Here is a 17,412-nt window from a genome sequence, read left to right as displayed (position 1 = left end):
ATCACAAATAAAATTTACAGAAAAATTCACAATGCACTTATAACAGCTATCTGAATCTCACTATGGCCACTCTTCAGTTTTCATCAAGAATCTAGAAATAGAAATTCCACTTGACTCAGTAATCCCATTACTGGGTATATACCCAAAGGATTGTAAATCATCCTATTATAAAGACACATGCACACGTATGTTCATTGTGGCACTGTTTACAATAGCAAAGACCTGGAACCAACCCAAAGGCCCACCAATGATAGACTGGACAAGGAAAATGTGGCACATATACACCACGGAATACTATGCAGCCATAAAAAATGATGAGTTCATGTTCTTTGTAGGGACATGGATGAACTTGGAAACCATCATTCTCAGCAAACTGACATAAGAGAATAAAATCAAACACCACATGATCTCACTCATAGGTAGGTGTTGAACAATAAGAACACATGGACACAGGAAAGGGAGCATCAAACACTGGCGTCTCTTGGGTGGGCTAGGGGAGGGACAGCAGGGGGTGGGAAGGTTGGGGAGGGATAACATGGGGAGAAATGCCAGTTACAGGTGATGGGGGTATGGAGGCAGCAAACCACATTGCCATGTGTGTACCTATGCAACAATCCTGCATGATCTGCATATGTACCCCAGAACCTAAATTACAATTAAAAAAAGAAGAAGAAGAAGGAAAAAAAACACAGCCCTGACCTCTTCAGTCCTATTTTCATATATTATGTGTGATTTATTCTGGGGCTTCTTTTGGGGTGCCAGTAATTGACAGATCCATTTGACAGACCAGAATTTGATGGCATAATTACAAAAAGAAAATAAAAAGGTTTACTTTCAATTTTACATGAGGAAATATAAAATTTTGTACAATTTGAAAAACAAAACTTGACTTTTAACAACAGGCTAGAAAATTTTGTACAATTTCAAACTTTTGTACAATTTGAAAAACAAAACTTGCCTTTTTTTTTTTTTTTACTTTAGATGTATACTATATCCAGCATTTCTCCCCCATGTTATCAAAACGTGACATTTAACAACAGGCTAGAAATTTTTAACAACTTTGAAATAACTTCTCCCTTTATAGTAAGCCATATGTCTTCAGTGTGTATGTTTATAATCACCTAGAGTCTTCAAACTCAGAAGTAACTACTGTTAATGTGTTCATGTATGATACATATACAATATAAATATATTTTACATTGTGTTTTATATCTTAATGTATCAGGAGCATTTTCTGATATTGACACATGTTTGGGGTTTCCTATATTAATTTGGAATAAAATACAAAGTCCTCACCTTGGCCTACAAGCCCCAGTGTGATCCATCCTAAGCCTCCCTGTCTCACTTAGCTTTTTCTACTCCCCACCTTCCTCTCACTGTGTTCCCATCACACTGGCCTTCTTGCTGGTCCTCAGGCATGATCAGCATGCACCTGCCTCAGCACCTTTGCATTTATTGCATCCTCCCTCTGGAAGCCCCTTCTTCAGATTTTCATAAGGGCTACTCCCTCATTTCATTGCTGTCTTAGCTTTTAAGTTAAGCCCCTTATACAAAGTGATCACCATTGTGAATCCCCTTGCTCTACTTTATTATTTATTGTAGCTCTTAACATTGACTTAATTTTATATTATGTAGCTATTAATTGTTAAGACCTGGTTTTCCTAGAAGAATGTAAGCTCTACAAGGGCAGAGACTTTGTCTTATTCATTTTCTTGTCCCCTGACATGAGGTTCTAAATTACTGCTTGTTGAATGAACAGACTTTTGCTTTAACCTATATCAGGACAGCACAGAACTCTGTTGCATGGATGTTGCTTCATACATTTAGCTAATTCCCTTTTCTGGGATACTATAGATTGCACTGCAGTGGAATACTTAAATATGTTCTCTTAAATACAGTACTTTTCCACTGTTTTATCTAAGTTAATGACACTGAATGCATCAGCTTCTTAGCCATCCCTCCTTCCTCCTCTCCCTCTTCCCACAGTTTGTATCACACTTTTTACCTTTTCCTTCATGTACAGAAGCTTAAGTCCAATCTCTGACTATTGTTGTGTCCCTATCCTACCTTCCCACTGTGGTTTCCCAGGATGGGAAGAGGGGAGAGGATCAGGAAAAATAACTAATGGGTACTAAGCTTAATACCTGGGTGATGAAATAATCTATACAACAAACTCCGTGGCACAAGTTTACCTATGCAATGAACCTGCATATGTACCCCTGAACTTAAAAGTTTTACAAAATCACTTAAGTATTGCAAAAAACACCCCACACTTCCCACTGGATACTGGTTGCCCTCTTCTCAGTTGCTCTAAGTATGCTTTAGTATATACTGTTCCTTCTTCACAGAATATATTCCTATTTATTTACAAGCGTAAATTCCACCCTCTTCCAAGTCCCTTGCCAGTCCCTCCTGATTGCATCATGCCTTCCTTGAATCTAGTCTGCATGATCTCTCATTTCTCTGTCTTTTTCTAATACTCCCTATGTCGGACACACACAATGGCTTTTGACCATGTTCAGGTGAGCTTTAGATTAGCTACAATTACATTAACTGCAACTTACTAAAGCACTTTCAAAGTCCTATGCAGTCCTAGTCAAAAAATTATAAATATTTTTTAAAATTTAGCAGTTTTACCAAAGTAAAAACTTTTATGCAAAACGAGAGTGTTTTGGGGAAAGAAATGGCATTATTCAAGATCAAATCTTTTCATCTTTCCCTATATTTTCTTTGCATATTATCTATACACTATTCTGCCATAAAGAATTTTCCATTCTTAAATTCGTATTTGCAATTCTTGATCAACCACTATACAAAATTACTTCTGACAATTTTGTAGTTGTTTTAGATTTTGGCTTGTCTTAACATTATTAAGTATGAAGTTATTTTTAAATGAGTATTTTCTCGGCTGGGTGCGGTGGCTCATGCCTATAATCCCAGCACTTTGGAAGGCCGAGGCGGGTGGATCACGAGGTCAAGATATTGAGACCATTCTCGTCAACAAGGTGAAACCCCGTCTCTACTAAAAATACAAAAGTTAGCTGGGCATGGTGGTGTGCGCCTGTAGTCCCAGCTACTCGGGAGGCTGAGGCAGGAGAATTGCTTGAACCCAGGAGGCGGAGGTTGCGGTGAGCCGAGATTGTGCCATTGCACTCCAGCCTGGGTAACAACAGCGAAACTTTGTCTAAAAAAAAAATGAGTATTTTCTTCAGGAATTATTTTAAAAATCATGACGAGGTGATATGTGAGTTATATTTATTTTTTGGTTTTCATTAAAGGGGCATGGGACATTACAAAAATCACAAAGTATACCTTTCTTATTTTCCATGCTGTGTGTGGAGGGGTTGGGGGGAATGCTTTCTCTTGGTGAGGATGTTACTGGGTGGGAACTGTAGTCTGAGCACTCAGGCAGAAGCATGAGCAAGGAATTCTGCAAAAAATATTCGGCAAGGCATGTTAAAGCTGGGTCCACAAGTCACATGGTTTTGCTTTTTGATGTCAATAATACACACGATTATGCTGAAATCTCAGGTATTTCTTTCAACCACCACATGCTTTTCAGTTGTGTGAGCTCAGAATCCACCAAACCACACCCAAGGCATCCTGGCCAATGCCCACTCACCATCTTCCTCGTAGAGAAGACCCATGTGCATATGTGCCTCGGCTTCTTTCTTCCCACTGTCAATTTTGATCAGCTGAGCAATCTTAAAACATCGTTTGTAGAAGTGGTTCCTTACCCACTTGTCTTCAGAATTATTGAAGTAACAGGCCAGAGCATACAAGTTATTATACACATCTTCAAAGGATCCTTCCAAGAGAGAAAAGCATCACGAATGACATTAGAAAGATGTCTCATGAAACATCCTTTAGAATGGCAAACCAGTATCATGACATTTACTTCCTATTTTTCCTTAAAGATATGACTAAGAGTTTTAAAAACTGAATCTAAATGCAAAAATTAATTTATTGTAACTATTAACTTCATTATATTAAAGATGTACAGATGAGTAAAGCAATGAAAGCCTTCCTGAAAACTTAGAACATGTTGCGAATTGACACTCTTTGGTTGAAAACAGGAGACTTTCAGGTATAGGACATAACAATACCTACTAGCAATGTGCTCAGTGCTTTTGGAAGACAAGAGTACATGGTGTCATTGAGTACTTTTCTCACTGGAGGTTTGAAAGTACTTAGAGAGTCTAGAGATGGCAGTGTTTCTCAGCCATGCCAAAAGATAGTGTAAATGAAGAAAGCAGAATGGATAAGAAAATACCAAGGTATTTCATATCATAAAAAATGTCACAGGGTTGATAGATACAACAAATGATGATCAGAATGACCCTATAAGCTCCATATACTTTCTACGAATCTTTCTAGCAATATAAATTTCTAGTAATGTTAAGAAGAGTAGACTTCTATGCTTCGGTTTTCTATGGGTATTTTTTTTGCTGGAAATGCATACAGACTAGTGGTTTTTACTCAGATAATGGCTAGTTAAACTCTTGGAGGTTTTTTTTCCTAAAGGGTATCTAACCTCTATGTACATAAAAAGTGTGTCCATCAATTGTGAATCAGTCTTATAAACCCCACCATGATAGTAAACCTGAACAAAAAGTGTTAATAAGTTGTGCCTCAGCCCAAATTCATAACCTTTGTGCCTTTTGTATTTATACTAAAAGTATAGTCGTATTATAAATATGCAGTGGTCTTTGGGTTACCCTTCCAATAATGTTTTAATAACAATAATTATCTATTAGAATTCACTGATATTAATTGTTCACTACTACCAGGGGAGTCAACCCACATATTCCTGAAGGGATTACAATTATGAAAAATATTTCCCACCAGGACACATATAAGATGAAAATCAAAACTCAGAAAAAATGAAACAGGTTGATTACAACAAAGGGTAGTTTTGCAGAACTGTAAATAAGTCACCCCAATGTTTCAAAAGAAGTCTCTAAAACCAATTCTATTCCTTTACATACACTTTTTTATACATATACTTCTTTAAATATTCCAATGGAAATTAAGATTTGTAAGAAAATACATTTAATAACTAGAAAACAAAATAAAAAGTTCTCCCTATCCTGGAAGTTGCTGGGGATTCTGGAGAGCCATTCTGCTTTTTGAGGACCCTCACAATAGGTGACAGCTCAGGTGACAAGTGGAGCTGGGCACAGTTGCTCATGCCTGTAATCCCAGCTCTTTGGGAGACCGAGTTATTTACTTGATGCAAATACTCCTGAGTTATTTATTTGATGCAAATAACCCAAACTCACAATTACTTCTGGGCTTTGTCTTTTCCATTATGAACTTCCTATATAATATGAATACAACACTAAAGTCTGTTTTGTAATATTTCATATTGTTGGTTATATTTACTGATTAGAGAGTTATTGCTTTTAGAAGCCAGTAAGTAAAACATTTTCTATTTTCCACTTTAATAAAAAGGATATATATAATTAAAAATATATGCAGTCCTGAATTTTTTTTTATATTTTAATAATTAAACATTATTGTAAAAATATTCCCAACATTTCATGTGATTTTTTTTTAAGGAATGAGTTAGATAAGCTACCAAGATTATATATTTAAAGACTACTTGTCAGCTAAGCTATTTTTCTATGAAAAAAATGGATGGTTTTCCAGAATATAAAATATAAAAGAATATATTCAAGTTTCAAGTTTTTGGGCAATGCAAATACATGCCCTGTAGCCTTTACAAAGGCTATAAGCCGCTTTCTCTCCTTGCTTGTGGACCACTTCTTTAAATTGTCAGCAGTAATGGTCAGAAGATGAAAATTAGTTTTATTGCGGGTTTCCTGTGCTCCTTAAAAAGAAGATTCTACAATGAAATTAATTTGGGAAACAATTTTCCGATTTACTTTTTCAGTAAGTCACACAATATACATAAGCATGTTAAATGTTCTGATTAGTCCTGCAATAAATCAATCTGCTTAACCTCAGTGTTACTTCACCTGGTATTTCTCAAACTTATTTCACCAGAATATTTTTTTTGTTTTGCTTTACATAAAATCTATAAATACCTGTGGAATTTCACTTTAGTAAAACATAATTTGTGTATGTTAAACAAACATTATTAGAAAAAAAATTGCTGCTCAACCCTTAATAAATTTAAAAGTCAAGTGTAAATAATGTTTGAATTATCTATTGATTTTGTTACCCATTGCCATTATTGCCATCTTTTCCCCAGCCCCATGGGGCACAAGGCCCTAATCAGATGTTACAGATGGCACAGCAATGATTCACGACAATGGATACATTTTTTAAAATGTATGAGGGACAAAGAAACACTTTAACAAATAGAAAATAACCCAAAAAGAAATGATTGGCTTACTTTAAACACACCTCTGCTATAAAACAGCAAGTGATATTTTGTAAAGTAATTTAAATAACTCTAGGTTACTGCTCTGTAAGTCTCAAGAGACAGAACTGACCTGAGATGACTATTGTTAGTGCCATAGCTTTGATTAAATGAACTTCACTGTGACCCTAGAGTGATAGTCCTTTCCGTGAGAAGCAACAAGAATGCTCAGTAACATGCTCCCATCTGGAACGGAACTTTAAGACACTATTAACATATTTCTGTATTCTAGGCATACATGCACAATTTAAGATTTAAGATTCATTCAGGTTAATAAGAATGAACGTACCATTTTCTGGTACGTTCCTAATTCAAACCACAATTTTCCTCTAATAAAGTTCATGTGTTGAATGTGGAAAAAAATTATGACAATTTTTTTGAAAAAATGCCACACAAATGTTTACATGCTGAAGTTTTTGTAGTAACATTTTTGCAATAATTTGAATTTTCTGTATTTCAATCAGACAAAAGTCACTGTATTTTGTGGGAGATAACCTTAAAGAAGAGATATTGACTATTAAAGAGTTGGACTTTGGGCTGGGCACAGTCACTCATGCCTGTAATCCCAGCTCTTTGGGACACCAAGGCAGATGGATCACTTGATGTCGAGATCAGCCTGGCCAACATGGTGAAACCCTGTCTATACTAAAAATACAAAAATTAGCTGGGTATGGTGGTGTGTGCCTGTAGACCCAGCTACTCAGGAGGCTGAGGCAGGAGAATCGTTTGAACCTGGGAGGTGGAGGTTGCAGTGAGCCAAGATGGTGCCACTATGCTCCAGCCGAGGCGACAGACTAAGACTTTGTCTCAAAACAACAACAAAAATGCAGCTGGACTTTGTTAACTTTTGGATTGGAGAAATGTTTTTACTTATAAATATAGCAATTTTCCTATAAGAAATATTATAAATTAAAATGTTTTCTACCATGAAATAGCCTGGCATTTTAGGTTCTTTATAAATTGAAAAAGCTTTACAACAACCTGGCTCATATCTATGACACCTTATAACAAGTGACGTATTTAGCTTATATTTACACTATCTTCAATGAAAGCCTCAATTTAAAACAGCGAATATGATAAAATCAATGGAATAAAATGTCTAATAATTAGTTCTACTTTCAGTGTATATATCACTTTAGAATTTTGGGCTAATACTGGAATGTAGGTTGTTTTGTTTTGAGATGGAGTTTCACTCTTGTTGCCCACACTAGAGCACAATGGCATGATCTCAACTCACTGCAACCTCCACCTCTTGGGTTCAAGCAATTCTCCTGCCTCAGCCTCCTGAGTAGCTAGGGTTACAGGCACCTGCCACCATGCCCGGCTAATTTTGTTGTATTTTTAGTAGAGACAGGGTTTCACCATGTTGGCCAGGCTGGTCTCAAACTCCTGACCTCAGATGATCTGCCCACTCGGTCCCTTAAGTGCTGGGATGATAGGCGTGAGCCACGGCTTCTGACCAGAAAGTAGGTTTTATACAATAGTATGTTTTATTTACGACAGTTAATTTCTTGAGAAATTATTGTAAATCATATTTTAAAGTTCACCAAAATACTTTTTTTCACATCTATCCTGCAGTGAAACCCTTTTCATAATATAAATAACCACCTCCTGTCCCGCCCCTGCCACACACACACACCCTAGTTCATTTGTTTTGTTGTTCACATTTTTGTGTGTCTCATATTCTTAAGTTAGGTCACAACCTGATGGGAAATATGTATCAACTCCAACACATAGAGACCCTTCAAATGTTGTTAACATATCCCCATAGAATTTCTCCATGGTACCACTGGGTAACAAAAAGTTGCTAATACTTTATTTTCTCATAGAAAAGCCTGAAATGACATGTAGACATTGTCATGTTGAGGCCTGGGTTTTTCTTTTTGAATCCTGTGGTATTTTCCAAAAATGGAAAAAAGAATAATTTAGAACACCAAATTTACATGCCAAATTCTTTTTTTGGATTTCCTTTTTTCTCTGATGACAGCTGACTAGTTTAAATGATCATTTCTTAATACGTAACTAAGAAATATTTATGATAATATAATTAGTAAAGAGATGAAAATATTTCTTTAATACTTGGAATGTATATTAACTTTGTGGAAAATTTTGAAATGTGAAAAAAAATTTATTAGAAATGATGTCATGGAAAACATAAAATTAGCAATTTTATTTGCAATTGCGAATTGAAGACTTTTCATGTCTTTTTACTATTTACTACGACAAATTCTCCGATTCAAATCAGTAGGACTTCCTGACCCAAACTTCAAAGTCTACTATCTAAACTTAGGAAAATCAGTGTGATTTTCAAGTTATAGTACTCTTTGAAAGTATCTGCTCTGTGAAAGTCAATATTCAGATCACATATACAGAAAAACTGAAGAAAGGTTTAAACCTACGATAGGAACTATATTAATTCATGGGAAAGTTCTGGAGATGTTATTAGGTGCTATGCATTGTCTTCCCTGGCTCAGAATGACATCGCCAGGATGCCCCTGTGTCTGGGAAGCCTCATAATCCCATATTCCCTATCATTAATTCCATAAATATGCTTAACTGACTGGGTTGAAGTGTGCTAAGTTGTCTTAATGTTTCAAATTCATACATGAAACAATCTGGAATCTTCCCCCAGGCCCCCGTCATTCTGGCTCATGCTGTGCTCTGCCCACAGTCCCACCACTTACCCTTCCTCTCAGCGTACTCAGCCCTCGTCAGGTAGTGGTAGAAGTGATCCAGTTTATCAGGCTGATCCTCCAGGGGCTTCTGAGGCCAAAAGAGGGACCTGACTCTCGCAGCCTCCCTCAGGGCATCCCACTGCTCCATCAGAGCGAAGAGCTCGGTGAAGGACTTATGATAACCATCTCGCAGCATGTCCACACAGACGTTCTTCTTGTAGGAGTTCCTATAACTGGGAATATGAATAGGAACATTCAAAGCTTTATGTTAATCCTTTCAGTCTGCATGGTGTTTTCATTCTCTAGTAATTAAAGGTTGAATCATGTTGCCCATTTTCCCTCAGTGAAAGCACTGAAAACTATCAAAAGATCTTTGCCTCAAACACTTATAACTGAACAACTTCTGTTTAATGAAAGATGCCAGGAGCTATCTAAATATGGTAATTTTAATAAAATTACATTATAAACATATCGGTTCCGGAGCTGAGCTCCATTTGATAAGGACAAATAAGACAGTTGACTGATGAATATTCAAAAACTTGATACATCAGCCTCCTAACCCCCAAAAAAAATCCTCTAAAAAAAAAAAACTCCAACAAGCCAAGCAAAAATAAAACTTGCCATTTAATATCAAAATAATATTCCCTCTATATTAGTAGTTTCACTATGTTACAGAAGTTCATCATTCTTTCATTCATGCAGAAAATATTTATTGAAATCCATTATGAAATATATATTTTTAAATTATTTCAGTCAGAATTAAGTTAACGATTAATAATTCAATGCTAACTTCAGTAATTAAATGCAAGAAGATAGACTGACAGATAAATATTCCACTTAGTCACAGGACAAATAGGTACTGAGTTTCCTACTAAGTGCCAGGCACTGTTCTTTTCCAAAAAGTTTCCATGCCCTTGTGATGCTTACATTCTAGTGGGAGAATGTGACTAACAAGTAAGTAAACAAATGACAAATAATTTCAAATGATGAAAATTTTTGTATAGGAAATAAACAGAACTGTGATATAATAGCTGTGTAGTGGCCATTATGCCATTAAAAGAACAATTAGATGCCAAAAGATATAGCTTTATACTAATTATGTTATATTCTTTTAAATAAATAGGACAAATGACATGTTATACTACTGGCAACAAAAATTCCATGTGGAGTGCAAACAGCCCAGAACACCAAGATTGAGTTCAGTTTGGCCTCACCTCCCTGGGTCTCCAGTCTTCTCATCTCTAAGCTGTATATATTAGTATATGCTACCTACATCAGGGGATTCTTCTAGGAACCAAATGAAATTCGGTATGTGAGAATGCTCTGGGAAATGTGAAATCTCACTGCTGCTTCTCAAGTCCTCATTATGCATTAGATTCACCTACAGAGTTCAACAAACAAATAACAAAACAAAACAAAATGCCTAGGCTTGCATCTGCCAAGAATTTCTTATCCAGTGGATCAGCTTAGGTACACAACAAATAAATAAGGAGTGGCAAGCCCGAGAGTGGTGAGACAGGAAGTTTAGAACAAAAGGCAGGGTCCAGATCATGAAGAGATCTCATGGTAAGACAACAGCGAGAAGTCTGGACTCCAAGCTAGGAGGGAGGTAGAGCAACTGGAGACCAGAGTCAGGTAACTGACATGACAAGACTGCATTTTTAAAAGTCATCTGGGAGACGTGTCCCAGCTGAACTGCAACCTTCCCCTAGCCGGCAGCCAGACTGTGAGAGAACTAGCCTCTAAAGAGAATAAAGAAACCACATGGACCCTAGGTCAAAAGATGAAAAGCCAACATTTAGTATGAGAACAAGATATATTTGAAATGGGGAAGAGAAAAAGGAATAGTGGTTGTTACTTATTCCTGTCCTCCAATTGAGATAGAGGAGGGGAGTATGGAGAAAAGCAGTAAGACGCTCAGGGGCCATGTCCTCTTTCTCTTCCTCACTCCAGTCAAATGGAGGGGCTCTGAGAGTAGAAAAGTCAACACTCTATGAAATGAAGCAGGAGCCAAGAATCAAAAACACACATCCTGCTTCCCATCTAGGGTTCTTGAAGGCAGGAAGGATTACCAACATCCCTCTTCCCACCTCCCCATATACAAGGGCATGCAAAGGCAGCAAAAGTCCCTATAGGATTTCTAGGCAGAGGAGGACCAGGACTGGAACCAGCCCTATAATTGCCCCTAGCTCCTGAATGGTAGAGAAGGGACTTAATATTCCAGTGTGCTCCACGTGTGGCCCAAAAGTTATTGGGAAGAGAGGGCTGCTACGTCTGTCACAACGTCATCTGGCCATAGTAAGGAGATACATGTGAATGACTGTTCATGGGCTGCCCACCTGGGACTGAAGGAAGACACAGCTACAACTGAAATGAGCAGTATGGGGGAGCTCCTGAAGGGTTAAGGTCAGCATATTTCCAGAGCTGATAGAACGCAGATGGATCAGGTGCATCAGAAATGGACACATGTAGAGGACCTCATAGGCTACGAATGCATTCAGTTATCAGTAAAAGAAACTTTTCTCACAGTGCTGTGAAAAATGGAGGTTTCTAATTTTCTTGCCTAAAGGTAGGCAGCTGAGGACCTTAGTTCAGTGGCCTGGCAAGTTCAAGTCCATGTCCCTGGGATGATCTTGACCTTCCCCTCCTGCTGGTCCCTTACTGATTGCCACAGAGCTGCTACAGCTTCAGACATTATGTTCACTTTTAAGACAGGAAGGAAAGGGAAAGTGGGGTGGCAATGGCTGCGTCTTTATTTTAGGGAACAACAAAACCTTCCTGAAACCACCAGCAGACTTGTACTTTTCTATCGGCCAGAACTGTGTCACTGCCCCACTCCTTACCTTGCTGCAAGGAGTCTGGAAAAACACATACCCTGCCTGCTCTGGGGCATGTTGCTGCCCCAGACAAAACTAGATTTATGTTCGCAAAGACAGAGGAAGGAAGGGATACTGGCTGGACAAATGCAGTGACAATCACCAAGTCATACAAGTCAGGGGTGTCCAATCTTTTGGCTTCTCTGGGCCACATTGGAAGGAGAATTGCCTTGGGCCACACATAAATACACTCACACTAATGATAGCTGATGAGCTAAAAAAAAAAATCAGAAAAAAATCTCATAACCTTCTTAAGAAAGTTTATGAATTTGTGGTGGGCCACATTCAAAGCCATCCTGGGCTGCATGCGGCCCATGGGCCCTGGGTTGGACAAGCTTGTTCCAGGTCAGGATCTGAAAATAAATGTTGTTACCCCAGCGGGGGTTACCAGATAAAATGTAGGAATCCCAGGTTTGATTCAATTTGAACATCAGATAAAAAATGAATGATCTTTTAATTAGAAATATGCCCCAAATATTGCATAGAGCACATTTATAGTAAAAAAAAGTGTTTCTTGTTTTTGAAACTCAGACTGAACTGCACACTCTGTATTTCTGTTTGCTAAATCTAGTAACTCTACTCGCCTGAAGCCCTCAGTAGTGCGATGCTGTTTCTATATAGGAAAATACGGTGAGGGGAAGAAGTTTCAGAATCTTGAACAACCTGAGAAACTGCCAAATTGGACTGACTTTACCTAAGAGTGACAAGATTGGATTTTTACACTAGGGAAGATCAAGGCTCAGGGCCAGGAATTAAAATTAAGTTATAAAAAAATAAAGACTTTCAATTTAGCATTCTCAAGTCTGTGACTCAGAAATTCACACCTGATCCAAGAGAAGGGATGGGAGGAGGGTAAAACTGGGAGCAGGAAGAACGGATGGGAGACTGGTGGTTGCAGAAAGGAGAGGTGTTGGGGGTGGAACCACGATAAAGGTGGAGGGATGGAGGGAAGTAGGTGAATTCAAAACATATTTAGGAGACAAAAATATGGATTACTTGGTAATTCAAAGGATATCGGGGGTGAAGGAAAGGGAGGAGCAAGGATGACAACCAGGTTTTGGGACTGGGTAACAGGTAATTGGTAATTTGCTAAAGAGTCCCCTCTTTAGCAAAATACACTAATACTAATGATAGATGATGAGCTTTAAAAAATCACAAAAAACCTCATAACCTTTTTAAGAAAGCTTATGAATTTGTGTTGGGAACACAAAAGGATGGACAGGTTTGAAGAAAGATAATGAGTTAAGGTTTGGATAACTGGAGTTTCAGAAGCCTGAAGGGACCTCCAAGTGTTACCCCAGAAGGCAGTTTTGGGGGTGGCATAGGAGACCTGAGAGGACAAGAGGTTGGAATCTTGCCTGACACAAGCAATGCCACCAAGCTCCCACCAGATCTTCCTAGGAGTGAAGAAAGTATTTGGGGGAAAAAATGAAGAAAATTATAAATAGATAAAAATTAAAATATTGACTGTAAAATGATACAAATAAATGCTAGATAGGGCAGTTAGACAGCCATCTCAGTTCTAATCCCAACAGGGTCGGAAAATTCAGAAAAATCACTCTCTGGGCCTTCTTTCCCTCACCTGGAAGATGAAGGTGCTTTTGCGGGATTTGGCCCAGCCAGCATCTAGCTCCATGTCCACAGGGGGGCGCACTCCAAAAGTATTTCGGAAATAACCAGTCCCATATTGTGTGTAGTCTTGGTGGCACGGAAATTCAAGGACTCCCTAGCCAAGGAGTGAGTTATTGACCCAAATTAGGCAAGCTGGTCTCCCAAAATTTTGAAACCTGAGACAAGCAACACAAAAGTGTAGGAGGTTGCTGGTGCTCAATTAATCCGGCAGAATCTTGACAAGATTCTCTAGTAGTTCCTGCTACCTATATCCATTCGAGGGGGCCGGTCTGGTGCTTTTCTTCTGACCTGGGTTCTCCTCTAAATTCCGCTCTATCCTTTCAATAAAATCATTTCCAGTTGATTTAGTCAGATGCGGTTTCTGCTGTCTGTGACCAAAGAACACTAAGTGATTCAGAAGGGGTCGGACGATCATTATTTCCACTACCTCTTTCAGCCTCAAACATCTATGATATATAACTAATATCAATTTTTTAAATTTCTAGTACATTTTTTAAAAAGATCATTCTTTACAGGAGATGTTACCAATAGAAATGTATTTAAATACGCATATAGAATTATACTGGTATCGTCTCTATTTTACACACACATGTGCATGTAAGAAAGAACAATTATACTGGTTTAATGAATAGGTTCCTATCTAAACCTTCATAGTTAATCTGAATTATTTCTTTTAACCAGAAAATCTTCATTGATTAAAACTGGCTGTCTAAAAAAAAGGAATGTCAATCTCTATCATTATATTTGAATTTCTCAGGTTTTAAATTTCATAGCAGAGAACTATAACCAAAGTTCAGTTGCTGTATGAAAGAATTTTTCTAAACACAAATAGAAATATAAACAAAATTCAGACTTATTATTTTAATCGTTATGTCATTTGGCAATAAACTTTTTAGTCTTTGATTTCATTTACACATTAAAACATGGGTAGCAGTCTAAATTAAAAGATGCTGTTTTTATGTATCAGAAAAAGAAAAATCTTCTTGAACTGACGCCACAATACTGGATGAAAATAGAAAACTCTGGTAAAATTTATGAAGAGATTTAATATTATGAAACATGAGGAGCATTCATCTGACAGAAAAACAACGTGCCATTCACAGAAGCAAAAGTTGTCACATTCATGGACATGCTGGGCATCTATAAATCTGTATCCTAAGGAAGATCTTTGCCTCTGCAGATACCTGGGGCTGCAACGGGATAAGGGATGCAGCTTGAGTAGAATGCACTTGAGAATGGAATTAAATAGTTATGGTATGTGTTTTATTACCATTTAGGGTATTATTCATTTAATAGAGATTCTGTTAATTGTTTTGAATTCACATCAAAATCTCCCTTAAAAATGCAGAAAAATGTTTTAAAAATCTAGAAACTGACAGAAAGCAGAGCTGAACAATATGGCATAACTCGACAGCAGGTGAACGTGTGGAGATGCTGGGAAATGGAGAATTTACTGCCAAACAGCCATGGAGATATTATAGTGTTTTAAAACTCTGCCTTAAACTATTTTGAATAGCTACTATTTATAGAGCATCCGCAATGTGTCAGGTACTGTGTAGACATCATTCCTAACTGGCACAATAACTGTATAAAGTACTACTTCAATTTTTACAAATTAAAAAACCTGTCTTCAGTGAGGTTGTGAATCGCCCAAAGCCATACAAGTTATTAATAGTAAAGGGCAGAGTTGGAATTCACACCCAGCTCCCTCTGGTTGCAAATTCTGAATTCTTTCCATTTCCCTACATTGCCTCCTATTATATCATATGTTGTTGCTTTTTCTTCTTCTCCTCCTCCTCCACACAATGTTAGGTTTATTTGCATTGATTAGGAGTTTGATGTTATTTGACAATTATGCTGCAAACTTTCCATTGGAAAGTCATTCTTCTTATCCATGGAAATCCATGGCTACGTTGTTGGAGAGAGAGATCGGTGTCATTTTGTGACTGCCCCAGAGAATCTTTGTTTTTTACACGGAGGAAGCAGACAGCCAGCAGCATCCCAGAAGAGCAAATTAAATAGATAAGATTTCCACTCAAGGGGGTAAACTCTAACAGGAAAAACACTGACAAAGACAAACATTTAAAAGGATAAGCATATACTTCTAGAAATATGAAAAAGATGAATAGATGGAAGAAATAGAAATTACAATTATTTTACTCTCTCTGTACCTAAACTAATACATCGAATAACCAATATAAAACCCCCTAAGTAGGTCTTTATATTAGTTATTAGGTGAATTTCTAAAATCAAAGCATTATCATCTATTCAATTATGACTGATATATTTAACATATTTTTTCATAGGATAAACTGAATTATTGAATCAATATGAAGCTTTACATTCAGTGAAATATTTCAAAAGAAGTCCAATAAAAAACAGTACTTTAAAACAGGATCATAAAATTTTCATTTAATCTGACAAAGATAAAAATCAAGAGATATGTAATATCTAATCAAAAGTCAGGATAATACTTTTATTTCATTAAGTTAATATTTATAAGTCACTAGTGGGTTATCTATGTGTCAGTTATAACAGTTTTACGTTCATATGGTAAGGATAAATGTTATTGGAATCACCTACAGGATAATTACATTGACTTAAATTAATACTTTAATAGCTTCAGTTAATATAATTTCCTTGGAATAAAGTGAATCACTATTCTTACCTATCCTTTTCAGTGTAGGTAGATGTTATGTATACTGCAATTAGAATTTTAAAAAAAGTCATTTCCCAACATATACATACTAACTGATAAAAATTGTATGAATTATTTATGTTTTCTGGTTTTTGGTAAAAATGCTATTTTTCCCCAAAGCTAAAATAATAATATACCATTTTCCTAGCCATATAAATGCCATATAAAAAAGAGAGAGAAATTAAAAAGAAAAAAAATTAACAGTGTTTAAAATGACTTTTTACTTGAAAGCCGTATAGAATTACAATGAAAACTGAAAGCATTTTTCTTAATTTTACACACTTAGGTTGTTCACAATTATTAGTCATAATATTGATTTGTAACGATTAAGAATTGAACTACTAACACTCATATATATATGTTTTGTAAGAAACACTAGGGAGTTAAGCTTTTTAGAATTCTTAATTTATTTTTCATGTACTTCAAAATACAGCAAGAAAGAAGTTTCAATATAAAAAGGTCTTTTTCAATTTGCAGGATTTCCAATGAGTTGACTGGTCTCTGGGGGCATCTACTGGAAATTTAGCAAACTGCAGTTACATCATGTAAATTTGATAACTTTCATTATCCATCTTAATACAGATATTATTTTAATTGATATGCAAATAAGTCAACACTCAAAGAAGATAAATGTAAAGTTATGCATGGTATTCTATCTCATCCATCTGGTAACAGCAAAACATGTAGCTGTCTATGAGATCAGTTACAAATATGCAAGTATTAAAAATGTAAATAGGGCAGGTAGCATATCACAGATTAACAGTTTTCAAAGCATTCATTTCTCATTTTCGGAAAAATTAGAAAAATATTTTATGCTTAAACATTCACATATTTAATGAGAAATTGTTATTAATCCAAATAAAAAACATATATAAAGCACTTTTAAATTATAATGAATTCTCTAAAACAAATCGTTTTGTATCTCATATATCCATCAATCATAAATAATATGATTACTGCTTATTTTCTATATGATTTAATTATTATATGTTAATATCTCCAAAAAGTAGAATTTATTATACTGAGATCAAAAGAATCTATTATAATTAGACATTGCAACTAGAATTCATCATTAAAATGAACATTGTTATTAATGTCTTCTAAACATTTCCAAACCTCCTTAAAGAATATAGAACATATAAT

General features: G+C 36.4%; 1 protein-coding gene across 8 annotated transcripts in view; it reads right to left on the bottom strand.

Annotated features, from left to right (window-relative positions):
• Positions 1-17,412, bottom strand: part of TTC29 (tetratricopeptide repeat domain 29) — a 241,384-nt gene that overhangs the window by 195,667 nt on the left and 28,305 nt on the right. For all 8 annotated transcript variants that reach the window (XR_004740611.3, XR_004740610.3, XR_004740609.3 and 5 more), the window contains 2 exons: positions 9,073-9,296; positions 3,623-3,808 (listed from right to left, as the gene is read on the bottom strand). Coding sequence is in view for 4 of the 8 variants with exons in the window: in XM_078367843.1 (XP_078223969.1) it covers positions 3,623-3,808; positions 9,073-9,296 (410 nt within the window). In the remaining 4 variants the exon portion in view is untranslated. The remainder of the gene's footprint in view (positions 1-3,622; positions 3,809-9,072; positions 9,297-17,412) is intronic.

This window comes from Callithrix jacchus, chromosome 3, assembly GCF_049354715.1.
Source record: "Callithrix jacchus isolate 240 chromosome 3, calJac240_pri, whole genome shotgun sequence".
NCBI classification, from domain to species: domain Eukaryota; kingdom Metazoa; phylum Chordata; class Mammalia; order Primates; family Cebidae; genus Callithrix; species Callithrix jacchus.
The sequence above is the reverse complement of the archived record's forward strand: the minus strand, read 5'-3'. Positions and strand labels throughout refer to the sequence as shown.